The sequence below is a fragment of the Oncorhynchus clarkii genome, chromosome 18 (assembly GCF_045791955.1).
Source record: "Oncorhynchus clarkii lewisi isolate Uvic-CL-2024 chromosome 18, UVic_Ocla_1.0, whole genome shotgun sequence".
Lineage (NCBI taxonomy): Eukaryota > Metazoa > Chordata > Actinopteri > Salmoniformes > Salmonidae > Oncorhynchus > Oncorhynchus clarkii.
The window spans coordinates 17900197-17922422 of NC_092164.1; the positions used below are offsets into that span (position 1 = coordinate 17900197).

The 22226-nt window shown below is 41.6% G+C and overlaps 2 protein-coding genes across 2 annotated transcripts; both read left to right on the plus strand.

Moving 5' to 3' along the window:
* Positions 1–1058: 1058 nt before the first annotated feature.
* LOC139372495 (uncharacterized) lies at positions 1059–3757 on the plus strand. Its single transcript, XM_071112221.1, has 2 exons — positions 1059–2703; positions 3041–3757. The coding sequence occupies exons 1-2, from the start codon at positions 1195–1197 to the stop codon at positions 3755–3757; spliced, it is 2226 nt and encodes a 741-aa protein (XP_070968322.1). The 5' UTR covers positions 1059–1194.
* Positions 3758–15860: 12103 nt separating this feature from the next.
* Positions 15861–18559, plus strand: LOC139372496 (uncharacterized). The gene is made up of 2 exons (XM_071112222.1): positions 15861–17505; positions 17843–18559. Exons 1-2 carry the CDS (start codon positions 15997–15999, stop codon positions 18557–18559), a joined length of 2226 nt encoding a protein of 741 aa, XP_070968323.1. The 5' UTR covers positions 15861–15996.
* Positions 18560–22226: the final 3667 nt, after the last annotated feature.

The window sequence follows — 22226 nt, forward strand, 5'->3', positions numbered from 1 at the left end:
AGATGGAAGCCACTCCTCAGTAAAAGGCACATGACAGCCCACTTGGAGTTTCCCAAAAGGCACCCATTGACTCTCAGACCATGAGAAACAAGATGCTCTGGTCTGATGAAACCAAGATTGAAATCTTTGGCCTGATTGCCAAGCGTCACGTCTGGAGGAAATCTGGCACCTACGGCACAGTCAAGCACGGTGGTGGCAGCATCATGCTGTGGGGATGTTTTTCAGCGGCGTGGACTAAGAGACTAGTCAGGATCGAGGCAAAGATGAACGGAGCACAGAGAGATCCTTGAAGAAAACCTGCTCCAGAGCGCTCAGGACCTCAGACTGGGGGCGATGGGTCACCTTACAACAGAACAACGACCCTAAGCACAAGCCAAGACAACGCAGGAGTGACTTTGGGACACGTCTCTGAATGTCCTTGAGTGGCCCAGCCAGAGCCCGGACTTGAACCGGATCGAACATCTATGGACAGACCTGAAAATAGCTGTGCCGCAACTCTCCCCATCCAACCTAACAGAGCTTGAGAGGATCTGCAGAGAAGAATGGGAGAAAGTCCCCAAACACAAGTATGCCGAGTGTGTAGCGTAATACCCAAGAAGATTCTATGCTGTAATCGCTGCCAACGGTGCTTCAACAAAGTACTGAATACGAAAGCATATTCCCATTATTTTTATTTTAAATTAATTTGGAACGATTCTGTTCTTGCTTTGTCAATATGGGGTATTTTGTGTAGATTGATGACTGAAAAAAATTATTTAATCAATTTTAGAATAAGGCTGAGGTAACAAAATGTGGAAGAAGTGAAAGGGTCTGAATACTTTCCGAAGGCACTGTATATGTGATGTAAAAGTAAATAGAGTTCACTCATAAAGAATGTATGTACTGAATGTGATCACTTTCATCATGTCTGTTTCTTTTCTCCTGCAGAATGTGAGAGATGTGACCAAACGTCCACTCACTGAGTTCATGGCTCCCTGTATTGACTCCCTCCCACCACTGGCTTTCACCAATCGGAGGCCAATACCAACCATGTTGCATCCCCCCTCTCCATTGGTCATACGCACTCAGGATGCACAGCGATTCATTGTATTTTCCTACTTTGTCCCTGCTGAGTGCCCAGTTTCCACAGAGGCCACAGCAGATGTATCTGCTGGTAGAAGAGAGGACTTGTCGACAGATACACATCTTTCCTCAATGCTGCATCGATACCTGCCACACTTCTTTAACGATGACTCCATTCCACCACAGCAGACAGTAGAGGGAACCACTGAGGACTCAGATTCTCCAGTGGCAATATCTAATATCAAGGAAGAGGACAGATTCTATCCTTTCTCCCTCCCACCACTGGCTCAGCGGTTCATTGGCAATTCATTCAAAGTCCCGGAAACCTCCCAGCCTGCTGTTTCAGCCACGGAGTGCCGAGTTGCCACAGTGGACACTGCAGATACAGCCACTGTCAAGAGAGAGAACCGATGGGCAGCTACAATTCTTCCTTCAGTGCTGCCTCCATGCCTGCCACCAGTCGTTGACGATGACTTCATGCCTCCAGAGCACACAGTAGAGGAATCCTATGTGGTCTCATTTGCTACAGAGGCCACTTCAGGCACAGCTACTGTTGATGGAGTGGACAGATCAGCAGCTAAATGCCCTGTCCCAATGCTGCCTCCAAGTCTGCCACGTGTCTTTGACGACAAACTGCCAGGGGCGGCAGTAGAGGGAACCAACAAGTGTCCAGTTGCCAGTGAAACAACCAATGATGTGTCCACTCACCTCAAAGAGGACATGGGAGCTGATCAAAGCCCTCCTGACCCTGCAGCACTGCCTCCAAGCTCGCCATGTATCTGTGACTCTGACCACAAACTGACCAAGGAGGAAAAAGAGGATGTACCCGAGTCCTCCCTTGCCACAGAGATCGCTGTAGGCACATCCATTGTCCAGGGAGAGGACCTGGATAAAAGCCCTGCTCCAAGGCTGCCTCCAAGCTTGTCACACGTTTTGGACAATGACCATAAGCAGCCAGAGGAGACGATAGAGGAAGCCACTGAGTGCTCAGTCGCCGCAGAGGCATCAGTTGCTAATAGAGAGGATCCATCAGCAGCCACAGGTCTTCCCTTAGTGCTGCCTTCAAGCCTGCAACTTGTCTTTGACAATGACTACAAACTACCAGAGGAGGCAGTAGAGGGCACCAGCAAGTGTCCAGTTGCCCGTGAAGCAGTCGCTTCCGTGTCCACTGTCCTCCAAGAGGAGTTTTTGGCTGAAAAAAGTCCTCCTGCACCCACAGCACTGTCTCTAAGGCTGCCCTGCACCCACAACATTGACCACAAACAGCCAGAGGAGACCGTTGAGAACACCACAGAGTGCTCAGTTGACATAGAGGAAAGTGCAGTTGCATCCACTGTCAAGAGAGAGGAAATGATGGGTGATAAAAGCCCTGTCCATGCACTTCCTCCAAGCCTGGCATGCATCCATGACAAGGACCCCAAGCAGCCAGATCAGAAAGGAAGGGGCACTACTGTGGAGGTGGATATCTGCCCTCACGCTCAACAGCTGGTCTCAGATGCTAACTTAACTCTGGCAACCCGCAATGATGAGCTGCCCAACCCTCTGATCTGCGTAGTCACTAAGATGCCTGTTAGAGTTGGAGCATCCATATGCAGGTCAGAGGATGAGGAACCCAGGCCCTGGACCCTGGAAGAGGCAAAGGTAGGTGTCGAATTTCACCTTACTACTTTACAGGGATGGTGGTCATTTCCATTTCAATTCAATGCGTTGAAGAGAATTGGAATCTTAGAGTCTTTTGATCGGAATTGAAATGGAATTGACCCCAACCCTGCTGCTCTTTGCTCATAGTATAAAACATCACCCCTCACTAGGGTTAGCATTTGTATTACTTTTAGTATGGACCCAGGAACATCTATAGGTATTGTAAAATCTAATGGGGTGCCCCATGAGGCCATCATTGTATGTTGATCACTCAGTTGTGTATTGAATGTGCTACATTGGAACAATATTACATCTAGAGTCAATGTCTTCCTGTTAGGATCATTGGATAGGCATTGAAATTGAGAGTGAAGAGAGGAGCGTCACTGAGGAGGTGAGCCCGAGGGAGGGATTGAAGAGTGAGGCGGATTGTGCCCATTCCAAGTGCTCTATTGGGAAGGTTTCAACAGAGAGAGCAGAAACCATCCTGGGAAGAGTGGGCTTTCTGCTCATGAACCAAATGCAGAAAATCCCATTTTTGAAGATGGAGGAAAAAGAGAAAAATAAGAAACTGAATAAGAAGTTGAAAGATGAAGAGAAAGAGAGAAAGGAGATAAAACACAAGGAGGAGGAGCAAAAAAAGAGGGAGAAGAAAGAGATGAAGGAGAGAGAGAAAGAGCAGAAGAAAGTCATGAAGGCTGAGAAGAAGAGGGAGAAGTTAGAACAGAAAAAGAGAGAGAAGGAAAGAAAAGAGAAGGAAAAGGCAGAGAAAAAGAGGTTAGAGGGGCTGATGAAGATACATAATGACATGATGAAAGACAGAATTAAGAAAGAGAAGAAGTGTTCTGAGGAGCTGAAAAAGAGAGAGAAAGCTCAAGCTGCATTCTTGGAGATGGAGAGAAAGATTCAAGAAAAGGAGGAGAAGAAGAGAGAAAAGATGAGGAGAGAGGAGAGGAAGAGACTGGAGGAGAAGAAAAAGAGGGAACCAGCTGGAGGTGGAACTGAGACGGTGATAGAAGAGCAGGGAAGGGATGAAAGCTTGAAGATGGATGAGTAGACTGGGTAATAGAGAGTAGGGAGGGAGGGATATGGTATTTTTGCATGCAATGAAAGAACAAAGCATTTAAAAATAAAATAAAAAATGTTTACTCTGTTTGATTTTTGTTAAGGCATACTGTACAACACTGTATAAACACAAAATGTTGACTTTTCACACATCTGGGGAGTGTTTAATGATGAGGAGTTGAGGAAGAACAGGGGGGGAGTTGGAGGGTGGAGAGGAATATGATACAGAGGAATTTGATAGAAGGAATATGATATTTTATTTTATTTCACTCGGCATGTCAGTTCAGAACAAATTCTTATTTACAATGACGGCCTACCAAAAGGCAAAAGGCCTCCTGCGGGGATGGGGTCTGGGATTAAAAATAAATAAATAAACTTAAAACATAGGACAAAACACACATCACGACAAGTGAGACAACACAACACTTTAACCTCTTTCAGCTAGGGGGCACTATTTTTATGTTTGGAAAAAGAACGTTCCCAAAGTAAACGGCCTATTTCTCAGGCCCATATGCTAGAATATGCATATAATTGACAGATTAGGATAGAAAACACTCTAAAGTTTCCAAAACTGTCAAAATATTGTCTGTGAGTATAACAGAACTGATATTGCAAGCGAAAACCTGAGGAAAATAAAACCAGGAAGAGGCCTCTATTTTGAAAGCTATATGTTCCATAGCCTGCCTTCGCTCCATTTAAAGGGATATCAACCAGATTCCCTTTCCTATCGCTTCCTCAAGGTGTCAACAGTCTTTAGACATAGTTTCAGGCTTTTATTTTGAAAAATGAGCGAGCAAGATAACATCGCGTAGTGGATAGCTGGGTGTTCGCATGAGTTTTGCTTGCGCAACAGAGTGGTGCAGCCATTGACTCTCCCTCTCCTACTGAAAAAGAGACAGTGCCGGTTGATATATTATCGATTATATACTTTAAAATCAACCTGAGGATTGATTATAAAAAACGTTTGACATGTTTCTGTGGACATTACGGATACTATTTGGAATTTGTCTGCGTTGTTGTGACCGCTCGAGCCTGTGGATTTCTGAACACAACGCGCCAAACAAACTGAGGTATTTTGGATATAAAAATAATCTTTATGGAACAAAAGGAACATTTATTGTGTAACTGGGAGTCTCGTGAGTGAAAACATCCGAAGATCAAAGGTAAGCAATTAATTTTATTGCTTTTCTCATTTTCGTGACCAAGCTACTTTGATGCTAGGTGTCCATAATGTTTTGTCTAGTGATCGATAAACTTACACAAACGCTTGGATTGCTTTCGCTGTAAAGCATATTTTCAAAATCTGACACAACAGACGGATTAACAAAAAGCTAAGCTGTGTTTTGCTATATTGTGATTTCATGAATATAAATATTTATAGTAATATTATTTGAATGTGGCGCTCTGCAATTCAGCGGTTGTTGATGAAAATTATCCTAACGTTAACGGAATGGGTAGCGTCAATTAGTTTTTAACAAGGTAGGCCAGTTGAGAACAAGTTCTCACTTACAACTGCAACCTGACCAAGATAAAACAAATCAGTGCGACAAAAACAACACAGAGTTGCACATGGGTTAAACAAACGTACAGTTAATAGCATAATAGTAAAAATCTATGTTCAGAGTGTGCAAACGTAATAATATTAATGAGGTAAGGCAAAAAAATAGGCCATAGAGGCGAAATAACTACAAATTATCATTAATACTGGAGTGATAGATGTGCAGAGTATCATGTGCAAGTAGAGATACTGGGGTACAAAAGAGAAAAATAAATAAATAACCGATTATGATTTTTCAACACCAATACCGATACCAATTATTGGAGGACCAAAAAAGCCGATACCGATTAATCGGCCAATTTTTTATTTATTTTTTGAAATAATGACAATTACAACAATACTGAATGAACACTTATTTTAACTTAATATAATACATCAATAAAATCAATTTAGCCTCAAGTAAATAATGAAACATGTTCAATTTGGTGTAAATAATGCAAAAACAAAGTGTTGGCGAAGAAAGTAAAAGTGCAATATGTGCTATGTAAGAAAGCTAAAGTTTCAGTTCCTTGCTCAGAACATATGAAAGCTGGTGGGTTCCTTTTAACATGAGTCTTCAATATTCCCAGGTAAGACGTTTTAGGATGTAGTTATTATAGGAATTATAGGACTATTTCCCTCTATACCATTTGTATTTCATTAACCTTTGACTATTGGATGTTCTTATATGCACTTTAGTATTGCCAGTGTAACAGTATAGCTTCCATCCCTCTCCTCGCTCCTCCCTGGGCTCGAACCAGCAACACAACGACAACAGCCACCATCAAAGCAGCGTTACCCATGCAGAGCAAGAGGAACAACTACTAGAAGGCTCAGAGCGAGTGACGTTTGAAACGCTATTACCGCGCGCTAACTAGCTAGCCATTTCACTTCGGTTACACCAGCCTCATCTCGGGAGTTGATAGGCTTGAAGTCATAAACAGCGCAATGCTTGACGCACAACGAAGAGCTGCTGGCAAAACGCAAAGAAAGCCTGTTTGAATTAATGTTTACGCGCCTGCTTCTGCCTACCACCGCTCAGTCAGATACTTAGATACGTGTATGCTTGTATGCTCAGTCAGATTATATGCAACGCAGGAAACGCTAGATAATATCTAGTAATATCATCAACCATGTGTAGTTAACTAGTGATTATGATTGATTGTCTTTTATAAGATAAGTTTAATGCTAGCTAGCAACTTACCTTGGCTTACTGCATTCGCGTAACAGGCAGTCAGTCTCCTTGTGGAGTGCAACGAGAGAGAGGCAGGTCGTTATTGGGTTAACTGTAAGGTTGCAAGATTGAATCCCCCGAGCTGACAAGGTGAAAATCTGGAGTATTGCCCCTGAACGAGGCAGTTAACCCACCGTTCCTAGGCCGTCATTGAAAATAAGAATATATATATATATATATATATTTATTTTTATAATCGGCGCCCAAAAATACTGATATACTATGATACAAAAATTACAGACCTCTACATGCTTTGTAAGTAGGAAAACCTGCAAAATAGGCAGCTTATCAAATACTTGTTCTCCCCACTGTATATGAAATATGTACAAATAAACGAGGAAAGCGAATATTTTCACCGGACAAGACAAGAAAACACACCTCCGACTGCTACGCGATCTTGGGACAGTCTCTGCCCAACGAGAGAACTAAGACGACAACATAGCATGGCAGCAACACATGACAACACAGCATGGTAGCAACACAATATGACAATAACATGGTAGCAACACAACATGGCAGCAGCACAACATGGTAGCAGCACAAAACAGGGTACAAACATTGTTGGGCAGGGACAACAGCACAAAGGGCAAGAAGGAAGAGACAACAATACATCACGCAAAGCAGCCATAGAGGAAATATGATAGAGGAATATAATACACAGAATATGATAGAGGGGAATATGATATAGATTATTATAATACAGGGGAATATGATAGAGAGGGAAATGATGGAGAGGAAAAAGATAGCGGGGAATATAATACACAGAATATGATAGAGAGGAATATGATGGAGGGGAATATGATAGCGGAGAAAATGATTGAGGGGAATATGATGGAGGGGAATGTGATATAGGGGAATATAATACACAGAATATGATAGAGGGGAATATGATATATATTATTATAATACAGGGTAATATGTTAGAGAGAATATAATAGAGAGGAATATGATAGCGGAAATATTATAGAGGGAATATGATCAGTGGCGATTTGAGCTTGTAAATCTTGGCGGGGAAATAAAAAATTGTGTGGGATGAATGCCAACAAAGCCACTATACTACACAACAAAAGCATTTCGCTACACTCGCATTAACATCTGCTAACCATGTGTATGTGACAAATAAAATGTGATTTGATTTGATAAACAATATATTAATTGCCCTATAACGTGACAAACAGTGCCCACAAACTGTTATAGCCTACATAAAGCTGTCCCAACAGCAGAGTCCCAACACCTTACCACTGCTACACCTGGCTATCAGCTAGAGCCTTGTCTGGCAGCGAAATAGTTCCTTCATCCAGTGAGGAACATGGGCTACTAGCAGCTTACTACACAACATACACTTAGTGTTCATTTCTTAGCTACAGTATACATTTCTCCCTGCCTAATTAAATCAATTATGAATCATACAAGACATTTTTGGACTCAACTTGTTGTGCTGTGCTCACTTGAACAGGAAGGTGGTGCAGCGGTCCTTCGTGGGCAAATTTTGTCATCAAACTTTGTCATCAAGGTCTGGCATTCTCTGGATTCATGGTACTTTTAAGACAACTGGGAACTCAACAAAAAAAGCTTGAATCATGATTATGTCAGTGATCTTCAGGTCGTAGCTCTTTAAAGAGCTCTTTTTCCTAGCCACCGTGCTTCTACACCTGCATTGCTTGCTGTTTGGGGTTTTAGGCTGGGTTTCTGTACAGCACTTTGAGATATCAGCTGATGTACGAAGGGCTATATAAATACATTTGATTTGATTTGATTTAAAGAGGCCCGAGTTCCAAATTTACAATTCCGAGCTGGATGAAAAATGAAAACGTATTTTCCAAGTCGTAGCTCCTTTTTCCCGAGTTACCAGTTGTCTTGAACTTACTAAACTTACTTGATGTCAGCTTTGCACACACTTGGCATTCTCTCAACCATCTTCACCTGGAATGCCTTTTCAACAGTCTTGAAGGAGTTCGCTCATATGCTGAGCACTTGTTGGCTGCTTTTCCCAAGCAATCTCACTTGAGATGAGGTCGGGTGATTGTGGAGGCTGGATCATCTGATGCAGAACTCCATCACTCTCCTTCTTGTTCAAATATCCCTTACACAGCCTGGAGGTGTGTTGGGTCATTGTCCTGTTGAAAACAAATGATTAGTTCCACTAAGCGCAAACCAGATGGGATGGCGGATCGCTGCAGAATGCTGTGGTAGCCATGCTGGTTAAGTGTGCTTGAATTCTAAATAGATCACAGACAGTGTCACCAACAAAGCAACCCCACACCATCACACCTCATCCTCCATGATTCACGCTGTGAACTACATATGCGGAGATCATCCGTTCACCTACTCTGCGTCTCACAAAGACACGGAAGTTGGAACCAAAATCTCAAATTTGGACAGATCTGACCAAAGGACAGATTTCCACCAGTCTAATGTCGATTGCTTGTGTTTCTTGGCCCAAGCAAGTCTCTTTTTATTATTGGTGTCCTTTAGTAGTGATCTCTTTGCAGAATTTTGACCATGAAGGTCTGATTCACGCAGTCTCCTTTGAAAAGTTGATGTTGAGATGTGTCTGTTACTTGAACTTTGTGAAGCATTTATTTGGTCTGCAATTTATGAGGCTGGTAACTCTAATGAACTTATCCTCTGCAGCAGAGGTAACTCTGGGTCTTTCTTTCCTGTGGTGGTCCTCATGAGAGCCAGTTTCATCATATCGCTTTATGGTTCTTGCGACTGCACTTGAAGAAACTTTCAAAGTTCTTGAAACTTTCCTGATTGACTGATCTTCATGTCTTAAGGTAATGATGGACTGTTGTTTCTCTTTGCTTATTTGACCTGTTCTTGCCATAATATGGACTTGTTAATTTTCTCCAAATAGGGCAATCTTCTGTAAACAACCCCTACCTTGTCACAACACAATTGATTGATTCAAACGCATTAAGGAAAGAAATTCCACAAATTAACTTTGAACATGGCACACGTGTTAATTAAAATGCATTCCAGATGACTAGCTCATGAAGCTGGTTAAGAGAATGCCAAGAGTGTGCAAAGCTGTCATCCAGGCAAAGGGTGGCTACTTTAAAGAATCTCAAATATAAAATGTATTTTGTAGCACTTCTTTGCTTACTACATGATTCCACATGTGTTATTTCATAGTGTTGATGTCTTCCCTATTCTGCCCTCCCAAGCAAAAAGGCAGTAACTGCTCATTTGGTCAAAAATTAGTTCATGTCATTTTTGTTAGATTAAATGCATGCTTAATCATGTGGACAAGTATCCTGCCTCTATTGTATTGTGTTTTGGAGAAAATGGGGTTTACCTTTGTATCATATCATTTTATTCTGTGATGCAATCGAACCTGTATGACACTGACTGACACCTACACACACATACCTTGCTAATCTAGGGATACAACTCCATGGAACAGCATTCCCGGGGGTTAAATGATGGTTGAACTTGCTCTGAAACGCCGACATCCAGACAGACACTGGTAAGAACTAGCCAGCTAAGTAGATCTGACATCAAAATGAATTAGCTAGCTAGCAAGCTAAGCTAGCTAGCGAGCATAGACTAACAATGCTACCTGCTCTCATAAGATATCTGCAATTGGTACTAACGTCAATCTATTAGCCATATAATGAATTATATTCTGAAATTTCATCTGATGGTTTCTTTGAATCAGTACACCATACACACGATTTCTAGCCAGTGACAGCCACCTAGCTAAAACTGACGCGCCCCTACCAAAACGTCAAAACCGACGTAGCTAGCATTAGCATGAAGCAATAGATTTGTGCTACATTTTCCCATAAGAGACAATCAGCAGTTTATACTAGCTTTAATCTATTTGACCTAGAATTAATATAATCCCTATAGTTGTATTCTGACATTCAATGGGTTATTTGAACCCATAACGTTACACCACACACGATCTCTAGCCAGCTGACGGTCAGTTGGACGTGCACCCCATACTGAGCTGTCAAAAGCCACCCACACTCGTTTTCCGGATGAGCGCACACACACAGCATTGCTAGCTCATTAATAATATATATACTCACATGTTCAGGGTTTCTGGTTTTCTTTTATATTCCAGTATTGCGTGACTGTCCTGGTCAGGAAAGTTAAAATCTCAAATTGTATCCATCACCTTTGTTGGTGGAATATGTAATTAGTACAACAAGCTTTGACATACCAAACGTGTGCTCAATGTGTCTGCTTCAGTGCCATCATTACATGAATGCGGAAAAAACTGTTTTGCATGACTTCCACCAATTCCCGTGGTCTACATGATTAGTATCTATGCGGAACAAAGTTGCCATGTGAGGGTGTATTAGGACAGTCCAACCACGTCAACACTAGATCTTATTCCTGTCAATGTCCAACCATGCAATTTTTTTGTATTTGTAAGGAAAAATGAAAATGTAAGAGCCTTTTTGGGAGCAGGTATGAAATTAATAGATGAACTGAGTTATGACAGTGAAAATGATTATGATAATGTTTGCACAAGATAAAATCAACATTGATTATATCCTATATTATAGAATAACTGAAAAGGATTATGATCATATGTTTGAAAATGTCAGTATTAATTATTATCATCCATGACAGAATAGAATCATTAGGATGCAGGTCCCTGATTATTTGCTCTGTTGATTTCAGTTGAGTTTGAGGGCCACATTCCAACAAAGATTCCTGATCTACCCCCTTTAACTGAAGTCACAGTGTCAACACTATTTGAAGAAATAGAGAACCAGTGGGTGGTCTCTGACAGGTAATCATTTAATGTAATTCAAACAATTTCAGTGCTGCATTTCACATTTATTCCTATAACAAGACATAGGCTATTTGTCAAACAGTATGTAATGTCTCTATGTAAATGCAACTGGTATCTTAGTGGAAGACACACAAAGGATGCAGTTTCAACTTTGTTACACTGTCAGTAATTACACTGCTCTTGAGTCTGATTGGTTAGATCAACTGGAAAGACATGGATAAGAAACATTTCAAACAAGTTTTTAAACAATGGGACCTGTTGGCAGGTCTAAAACTACTGTTCTATAGTCAGCTGATATTGATTTCCTTAATAATAAATTGAACTACAATGCAAGAATTCAGGGACACCTACTCTTCAATCAAATGTTTCAGGCCTAGATAATTACACACCCAGCACATCTTATTTCTCTACCAGCATGCGAACCGTGAAGATCCCTCAACTGCAACAGCTCTAGTTGTTTTAACCGATCAATGGATCAGGTCACTTGACCAAAATAAGCTGCTTCTTGATTTTAGTGCAACATTTGACCTTGTTGATCATATGGCTAATAGCTGAGGCCATTGAGGAGAGATGTTTTCTTAAACACTCACTGAGGTGTCACAGTCTACAGAATACCTGTTTTACTGTATGTAGTAAGGTAGCCTAAATATTTTATTAATGATGAAGATTTTGATGAGCAACACTGACATTAGCGGAAGGCTAAGGTCAAACAAATAACCTAAGTAAACCTGGATGCTAGTTGTGAAATCTAAAACATATTCAATTTGAAATAGGCAAAACACCTGTACTATGAATGGTCAACAATTTAATAAGAGGTAGAGCATTTTATTTTAATAAAACATTTGGTTACATGGATTCAATGTAAATATTACATATGACTGTGCTCAACAGGTTAAAAAAAAGGGAATTGTTCTAGCATTTGATTACACATGAGAGCTTCTGTGGGTAGTCATAGCAATGGGGCCTTCATTGTGACATCACAAGATTCTGATTCTGGGAGGTTAGCTGTTGCACAGACAAACAGAACAGTGCAAAGAGACTGATTCAACTAACCACTGACAGATTATTCATGTCCTATTTCATTAGCAAGAGAACACGCTGCTTACTTGAGAGGTAGGTTGTAATATAACTTACTGTTTAACTATGTTTCTGAAGAATAACTACTTTTTAAGTGACTTGTGTACTAACATGACCCTTTAAGTAGGCCTGACATGCAATCATGGTGACAAGTGAAACTATTGACGAGAGACAGTTTGCTTGAATCAGTTTTTTTGTGAGAAAATTGTTCATCCTGACAACTGAGATGGCATGTTACAGTTGTTGTAGTCAGCCAGCCTAATGGCAAATACATTCTATTGATGAAAGAAAACCGCATCTCTGTGTTAATCCCCAACATACTTTGTAATCAATTATCTCTATAAATATGTAACACAAGGGTAGGTTGTGTAAAAAACAAGTAGGCGAACTTGGCTAACTTGTAGTTGCTAATTTAAAAAAATATTCAGATTTTCTTGATTAAATGGTCATCCATTTCAAATGGTTGAATTGATAGACCTCATTAAATTGAGTTGCACTCAGAGGCACTCAAAGAGAAGACTGGAGTGATTCAAATAGATGAAACTGTACAACAAGTTTGGTCCATGATGGAAATAGTCACTTTCTTCCCCCAAAACCTTTTTGAATGATATTATATAAGTGATTAGTGTGGTTTGTGAGAACCAGGGCCAATATGGAGTGGCGTTACATGAGGGGGTTGAATAAGGCTCAATAGTAAGGTACAGAGAGAGCCTGAAGTTTGATTGTTAAAGTCTATGTTGTGCTTTCTCATCTCCAATGGCAACGCCTTGCATCACAATGAAGATGTCATGAAGGATATTGTGCACATAATGATAGGAACAGCCAAAATTGATTCATTTGAACTTGGTCGCTTTTCCAGTAGCCAACTTTTTACTAATAATTCAGATAGGCCTATTGCGTAATCATCTCTGGATTGGGATTGTCACTTGCTTAATTGTAAGTAAAGGGGAAGAAATGTGAGCACATCGTAAAGAGATGTATTATTCTTTGGTTAGCAACACACCACTTACTACAACGTTATGTATTTTCCAGACTTATTGTTAGCTAGGAGGAAGACATGGAGGGTTCAACGCTGACACAGAGGAGGGGTGAGTGTCAGTTGGAGGATAGGGAGATCCAGACAGACTACATGATGGAGCTGGGAGCCAGGTTGGTTCTGATGAGACAGATCCAGAGGGAGCAGGAGAAGGAGATGAAGAGGATTTGGTTTGAGACGAGGAAAATGCCAAGCCTGATTGAGGAGGTAACAAGACCAACTTTGACAAAGTCGACTAGAGTTCTGTTGAACAATATTGATTAAATCAAATATATGTCAATATACTGGCAAAATGTGCCATATGCCATTGAACGTAAGCTAACAGTATTTTGTCTGATAACTTTTCTTGTGTTTTATTGTGTATGTCTCTGAGTATTGTTATGTACATAGTCCTCAGTTCTTATGGTTGCCTTGTCTTTAAAAAAAATTAAATAACAAGACCAAGCGATCTCTCATAGACCTTCAAATCAGGATAATGTAGTTGTCTGACCTAGCTACCTTAAGTTGAATGCACTAACGGTAAATTGTTCTGGACAAAAGCGTCTGCTAAATGTCTAAAATGTCAAATGTTGTGCTGGGTGTAGTGCATGTATTTTTACACTTAGTTGACCCGTTAGCTAGAAGACCCAGGGTTGGTACAGACTGGTGCAGAGCATCTGAGAGGACACTAGATATATACAGTGTCTTAGGAAAGTATTCAGACACCTTTACTTATTCCACCTGTTGTTACTTTACATCCTCATTCTAAAATGGATTAAATAAAATAAAGATTCTCAGCAATCTACACATAATACCCCACAATTACAATGCGAAAAAACTGTGTTACATTTGTATTGAAAATGTATTACATTTAAAAACATAAATACTTTATTTACATAAGTATACAGACCCTTTGCTATGAGTCTCGAAATTGAGCTCAGGTGCATCCTGTTTCCATTGATCGTCCTTTCGATGTTTCTACAACTTGATTGGACTTGTTGTAAATGAAATTGATATGACATGATTTGGAAAGGCACACACCTGTCTATATAAGGTCCCACAGTGGACAGTGCATGCCAGATCAAATACCAAACCATGAGGTAGAAGGGATTGTCCGTAAAGCTCCGAGACAGGATTGTGTCGAGAAACAGATGTCCGCAGCATTGAAGGTCCCCAAGAACACAGTGACCTCCATCATTCTTAAATAGAAGAAGTTTGGAACCACCAAGACTCTTCCTAGAGCTGGACGCCCGGCAAGCTGAGCATTCGGAGGAGAAGGGTCTTAGTCGGGGAGGTGACCAAGAACCCGATAGTGACTGACAGAGCACAAGAGTTCCTCTGTGGAGATAGGAGAACCTTCCAGAAGGACAACCATCTCTGCAGCACTTCACCAATCAGGCCTTTACGGTAGATTTGCCAGATGGAAGCCACTCCTCAGTAAAAGGCACATGACAGCCCACTTGGAGTTTCCCAAAAGGCACCCATTGACTCTCAGACCATGAGAAACAAGATGCTCTGGTCTGATGAAACCAAGATTGAAATCTTTGGCCTGATTGCCAAGCGTCACGTCTGGAGGAAATCTGGCACCTACGGCACAGTCAAGCACGGTGGTGGCAGCATCATGCTGTGGGGATGTTTTTCAGCGGCGTGGACTAAGAGACTAGTCAGGATCGAGGCAAAGATGAACGGAGCACAGAGAGATCCTTGAAGAAAACCTGCTCCAGAGCGCTCAGGACCTCAGACTGGGGGCGATGGGTCACCTTACAACAGAACAACGACCCTAAGCACAAGCCAAGACAACGCAGGAGTGACTTTGGGACACGTCTCTGAATGTCCTTGAGTGGCCCAGCCAGAGCCCGGACTTGAACCGGATCGAACATCTATGGACAGACCTGAAAATAGCTGTGCCGCAACTCTCCCCATCCAACCTAACAGAGCTTGAGAGGATCTGCAGAGAAGAATGGGAGAAAGTCCCCAAACACAAGTATGCCGAGTGTGTAGCGTAATACCCAAGAAGATTCTATGCTGTAATCGCTGCCAACGGTGCTTCAACAAAGTACTGAATACGAAAGCATATTCCCATTATTTTTATTTTAAATTAATTTGGAACGATTCTGTTCTTGCTTTGTCAATATGGGGTATTTTGTGTAGATTGATGACTGAAAAAAATTATTTAATCAATTTTAGAATAAGGCTGAGGTAACAAAATGTGGAAGAAGTGAAAGGGTCTGAATACTTTCCGAAGGCACTGTATATGTGATGTAAAAGTAAATAGAGTTCACTCATAAAGAATGTATGTACTGAATGTGATCACTTTCATCATGTCTGTTTCTTTTCTCCTGCAGAATGTGAGAGATGTGACCAAACGTCCACTCACTGAGTTCATGGCTCCCTGTATTGACTCCCTCCCACCACTGGCTTTCACCAATCGGAGGCCAATACCAACCATGTTGCATCCCCCCTCTCCATTGGTCATACGCACTCAGGATGCACAGCGATTCATTGTATTTTCCTACTTTGTCCCTGCTGAGTGCCCAGTTTCCACAGAGGCCACAGCAGATGTATCTGCTGGTAGAAGAGAGGACTTGTCGACAGATACACATCTTTCCTCAATGCTGCATCGATACCTGCCACACTTCTTTAACGATGACTCCATTCCACCACAGCAGACAGTAGAGGGAACCACTGAGGACTCAGATTCTCCAGTGGCAATATCTAATATCAAGGAAGAGGACAGATTCTATCCTTTCTCCCTCCCACCACTGGCTCAGCGGTTCATTGGCAATTCATTCAAAGTCCCGGAAACCTCCCAGCCTGCTGTTTCAGCCACGGAGTGCCGAGTTGCCACAGTGGACACTGCAGATACAGCCACTGTCAAGAGAGAGAACCGATGGGCAGCTACAATTCTTCCTTCAGTGCTGCCTCCATGCCTGCCACCAGTCGTTGACGATGACTTCATGCCTCCAGAGCACACAGTAGAGGAATCCTATGTGGTCTCATTTGCTACAGAGGCCACTTCAGGCACAGCTACTGTTGATGGAGTGGACAGATCAGCAGCTAAATGCCCTGTCCCAATGCTGCCTCCAAGTCTGCCACGTGTCTTTGACGACAAACTGCCAGGGGCGGCAGTAGAGGGAACCAACAAGTGTCCAGTTGCCAGTGAAACAACCAATGATGTGTCCACTCACCTCAAAGAGGACATGGGAGCTGATCAAAGCCCTCCTGACCCTGCAGCACTGCCTCCAAGCTCGCCATGTATCTGTGACTCTGACCACAAACTGACCAAGGAGGAAAAAGAGGATGTACCCGAGTCCTCCCTTGCCACAGAGATCGCTGTAGGCACATCCATTGTCCAGGGAGAGGACCTGGATAAAAGCCCTGCTCCAAGGCTGCCTCCAAGCTTGTCACACGTTTTGGACAATGACCATAAGCAGCCAGAGGAGACGATAGAGGAAGCCACTGAGTGCTCAGTCGCCGCAGAGGCATCAGTTGCTAATAGAGAGGATCCATCAGCAGCCACAGGTCTTCCCTTAGTGCTGCCTTCAAGCCTGCAACTTGTCTTTGACAATGACTACAAACTACCAGAGGAGGCAGTAGAGGGCACCAGCAAGTGTCCAGTTGCCCGTGAAGCAGTCGCTTCCGTGTCCACTGTCCTCCAAGAGGAGTTTTTGGCTGAAAAAAGTCCTCCTGCACCCACAGCACTGTCTCTAAGGCTGCCCTGCACCCACAACATTGACCACAAACAGCCAGAGGAGACCGTTGAGAACACCACAGAGTGCTCAGTTGACATAGAGGAAAGTGCAGTTGCATCCACTGTCAAGAGAGAGGAAATGATGGGTGATAAAAGCCCTGTCCATGCACTTCCTCCAAGCCTGGCATGCATCCATGACAAGGACCCCAAGCAGCCAGATCAGAAAGGAAGGGGCACTACTGTGGAGGTGGATATCTGCCCTCACGCTCAACAGCTGGTCTCAGATGCTAACTTAACTCTGGCAACCCGCAATGATGAGCTGCCCAACCCTCTGATCTGCGTAGTCACTAAGATGCCTGTTAGAGTTGGAGCATCCATATGCAGGTCAGAGGATGAGGAACCCAGGCCCTGGACCCTGGAAGAGGCAAAGGTAGGTGTCGAATTTCACCTTACTACTTTACAGGGATGGTGGTCATTTCCATTTCAATTCAATGCGTTGAAGAGAATTGGAATCTTAGAGTCTTTTGATCGGAATTGAAATGGAATTGACCCCAACCCTGCTGCTCTTTGCTCATAGTATAAAACATCACCCCTCACTAGGGTTAGCATTTGTATTACTTTTAGTATGGACCCAGGAACATCTATAGGTATTGTAAAATCTAATGGGGTGCCCCATGAGGCCATCATTGTATGTTGATCACTCAGTTGTGTATTGAATGTGCTACATTGGAACAATATTACATCTAGAGTCAATGTCTTCCTGTTAGGATCATTGGATAGGCATTGAAATTGAGAGTGAAGAGAGGAGCGTCACTGAGGAGGTGAGCCCGAGGGAGGGATTGAAGAGTGAGGCGGATTGTGCCCATTCCAAGTGCTCTATTGGGAAGGTTTCAACAGAGAGAGCAGAAACCATCCTGGGAAGAGTGGGCTTTCTGCTCATGAACCAAATGCAGAAAATCCCATTTTTGAAGATGGAGGAAAAAGAGAAAAATAAGAAACTGAATAAGAAGTTGAAAGATGAAGAGAAAGAGAGAAAGGAGATAAAACACAAGGAGGAGGAGCAAAAAAAGAGGGAGAAGAAAGAGATGAAGGAGAGAGAGAAAGAGCAGAAGAAAGTCATGAAGGCTGAGAAGAAGAGGGAGAAGTTAGAACAGAAAAAGAGAGAGAAGGAAAGAAAAGAGAAGGAAAAGGCAGAGAAAAAGAGGTTAGAGGGGCTGATGAAGATACATAATGACATGATGAAAGACAGAATTAAGAAAGAGAAGAAGTGTTCTGAGGAGCTGAAAAAGAGAGAGAAAGCTCAAGCTGCATTCTTGGAGATGGAGAGAAAGATTCAAGAAAAGGAGGAGAAGAAGAGAGAAAAGATGAGGAGAGAGGAGAGGAAGAGACTGGAGGAGAAGAAAAAGAGGGAACCAGCTGGAGGTGGAACTGAGACGGTGATAGAAGAGCAGGGAAGGGATGAAAGCTTGAAGATGGATGAGTAGACTGGGTAATAGAGAGTAGGGAGGGAGGGATATGGTATTTTTGCATGCAATGAAAGAACAAAGCATTTAAAAATAAAATAAAAAATGTTTACTCTGTTTGATTTTTGTTAAGGCATACTGTACAACACTGTATAAACACAAAATGTTGACTTTTCACACATCTGGGGAGTGTTTAATGATGAGGAGTTGAGGAAGAACAGGGGGGGAGTTGGAGGGTGGAGAGGAATATGATACAGAGGAATTTGATAGAAGGAATATGATATTTTATTTTATTTCACTCGGCATGTCAGTTCAGAACAAATTCTTATTTACAATGACGGCCTACCAAAAGGCAAAAGGCCTCCTGCGGGGATGGGGTCTGGGATTAAAAATAAATAAATTAACTTAAAACATAGGACAAAACACACATCACGACAAGTGAGACAACACAACACTTTAACCTCTTTCAGCTAGGGGGCACTATTTTTATGTTTGGAAAAAGAACGTTCCCAAAGTAAACGGCCTATTTCTCAGGCCCATATGCTAGAATATGCATATAATTGACAGATTAGGATAGAAAACACTCTAAAGTTTCCAAAACTGTCAAAATATTGTCTGTGAGTATAACAAAACTGATATTGCAAGCGAAAACCTGAGGAAAATAAAACCAGGAAGAGGCCTCTATTTTGAAAGCTATATATTCCATAGCCTGCCTTTGCTCCATTTAAAGGGATATCAACCAGATTCCCTTTCCTATCGCTTCCTCAAGGTGTCAACAGTCTTTAGACATAGTTTCAGGCTTTTATTTTGAAAAATGAGCGAGCAAGATAACATCGCGTAGTGGATAGCTGGGTGTTCGCATGAGTTTTGCTTGCGCAACAGAGTGGTGCAGCCATTGACTCTCCCTCTCCTACTGAAAAAGAGACAGTGCCGGTTGATATATTATCGATTATATACTTTAAAATCAACCTGAGGATTGATTATAAAAAACGTTTGACATGTTTCTGTGGACATTACGGATACTATTTGGAATTTGTCTGCGTTGTTGTGACCGCTCGAGCCTGTGGATTTCTGAACACAACGCGCCAAACAAACTGAGGTATTTTGGATATAAAAATAATCTTTATGGAACAAAAGGAACATTTATTGTGTAACTGGGAGTCTCGTGAGTGAAAACATCCGAAGATCAAAGGTAAGCAATTAATTTTATTGCTTTTCTCATTTTCGTGACCAAGCTACTTTGATGCTAGGTGTCCATAATGTTTTGTCTAGTGATCGATAAACTTACACAAACGCTTGGATTGCTTTCGCTGTAAAGCATATTTTCAAAATCTGACACAACAGACGGATTAACAAAAAGCTAAGCTGTGTTTTGCTATATTGTGATTTCATGAATATAAATATTTATAGTAATATTATTTGAATGTGGCGCTCTGCAATTCAGCGGTTGTTGATGAAAATTATCCTAACGTTAACGGAATGGGTAGCGTCAATTAGTTTTTAACAAGGTAGGCCAGTTGAGAACAAGTTCTCACTTACAACTGCAACCTGACCAAGATAAAACAAATCAGTGCGACAAAAACAACACAGAGTTGCACATGGGTTAAACAAACGTACAGTTAATAGAATAATAGTAAAAATCTATGTTCAGAGTGTGCAAACGTAATAATATTAATGAGGTACGGCAAAAAAATAGGCCATAGAGGCGAAATAACTACAAATTATCATTAATACTGGAGTGATAGATGTGCAGAGTATCATGTGCAAGTAGAGATACTGGGGTACAAAAGAGAAAAATAAATAAATAACCGATTATGATTTTTCAACACCAATACCGATACCAATTATTGGAAGACCAAAAAAGCCGATACCGATTAATCGGCCAATTTTTTATTTATTTTTTGAAATAATGACAATTACAACAATACTGAATGAACACTTATTTTAACTTAATATAATACATCAATAAAATCAATTTAGCCTCAAGTAAATAATGAAACATGTTCAATTTGGTGTAAATAATGCAAAAACAAAGTGTTGGCGAAGAAAGTAAAAGTGCAATATGTGCTATGTAAGAAAGCTAAAGTTTCAGTTCCTTGCTCAGAACATATGAAAGCTGGTGGGTTCCTTTTAACATGAGTCTTCAATATTCCCAGGTAAGACGTTTTAGGATGTAGTTATTATAGGAATTATAGGACTATTTCCCTCTATACCATTTGTATTTCATTAACCTTTGACTATTGGATGTTCTTATAGGCACTTTAGTATTGCCAGTGTAACAGTATAGCTTCCATCCCTCTCCTCGCTCCTCCCTGGGCTCGAACCAGCAACACAACGACAACAGCCACCATCAAAGCAGCGTTACCCATGCAGAGCAAGAGGAACAACTACTAGAAGGCTCAGAGCGAGTGACGTTTGAAACGCTATTACCGCGCGCTAACTAGCTAGCCATTTCACTTCGGTTACACCAGCCTCATCTCGGGAGTTGATAGGCTTGAAGTCATAAACAGCGCAATGCTTGACGCACAACGAAGAGCTGCTGGCAAAACGCAAAGAAAGCCTGTTTGAATTAATGTTTACGCGCCTGCTTCTGCCTACCACTGCTCAGTCAGATACTTAGATACGTGTATGCTTGTATGCTCAGTCAGATTATATGCAACGCAGGAAACGCTAGATAATATCTAGTAAAGCAACTTACCTTGGCTTACTGCATTCGCGTAACAGGCAGTCAGTCTCCTTGTGGAGTGCAACGAGAGAGAGGCAGGTCGTTATTGGGTTAACTGTAAGGTTGCAAGATTGAATCCCCCGAGCTGACAAGGTGAAAATCTGGAGTATTGCCCCTGAACGAGGCAGTTAACCCACCGTTCCTAGGCCGTCATTGAAAATAAGAATATATATATATATATATATATTTATTTTTATAATCGGCGCCCAAAAATACTGATATACTATGATACAAAAATTACAGACCTCTACATGCTTTGTAAGTAGGAAAACCTGCAAAATAGGCAGCTTATCAAATACTTGTTCTCCCCACTGTATATGAAATATGTACAAATAAACGAGGAAAGCGAATATTTTCACCGGACAAGACAAGAAAACACACCTCCGACTGCTACGCGATCTTGGGACAGTCTCTGCCCAACGAGAGAACTAAGACGACAACATAGCATGGCAGCAACACATGACAACACAGCATGGTAGCAACACAATATGACAATAACATGGTAGCAACACAACATGGCAGCAGCACAACATGGTAGCAGCACAAAACAGGGTACAAACATTGTTGGGCAGGGACAACAGCACAAAGGGCAAGAAGGAAGAGACAACAATACATCACGCAAAGCAGCCATAGAGGAAATATGATAGAGGAATATAATACACAGAATATGATAGAGGGGAATATGATATAGATTATTATAATACAGGGGAATATGATAGAGAGGGAAATGATGGAGAGGAAAAAGATAGCGAGGAATATAATACACAGAATATGATAGAGAGGAATATGATGGAGGGGAATATGATAGCGGAGAAAATGATTGAGGGGAATATGATGGAGGGGAATGTGATATAGGGGAATATAATACACAGAATATGATAGAGGGGAATATGATATATATTATTATAATACAGGGGAATATGTTAGAGAGAATATAATAGAGAGGAATATGATAGCGGAAAT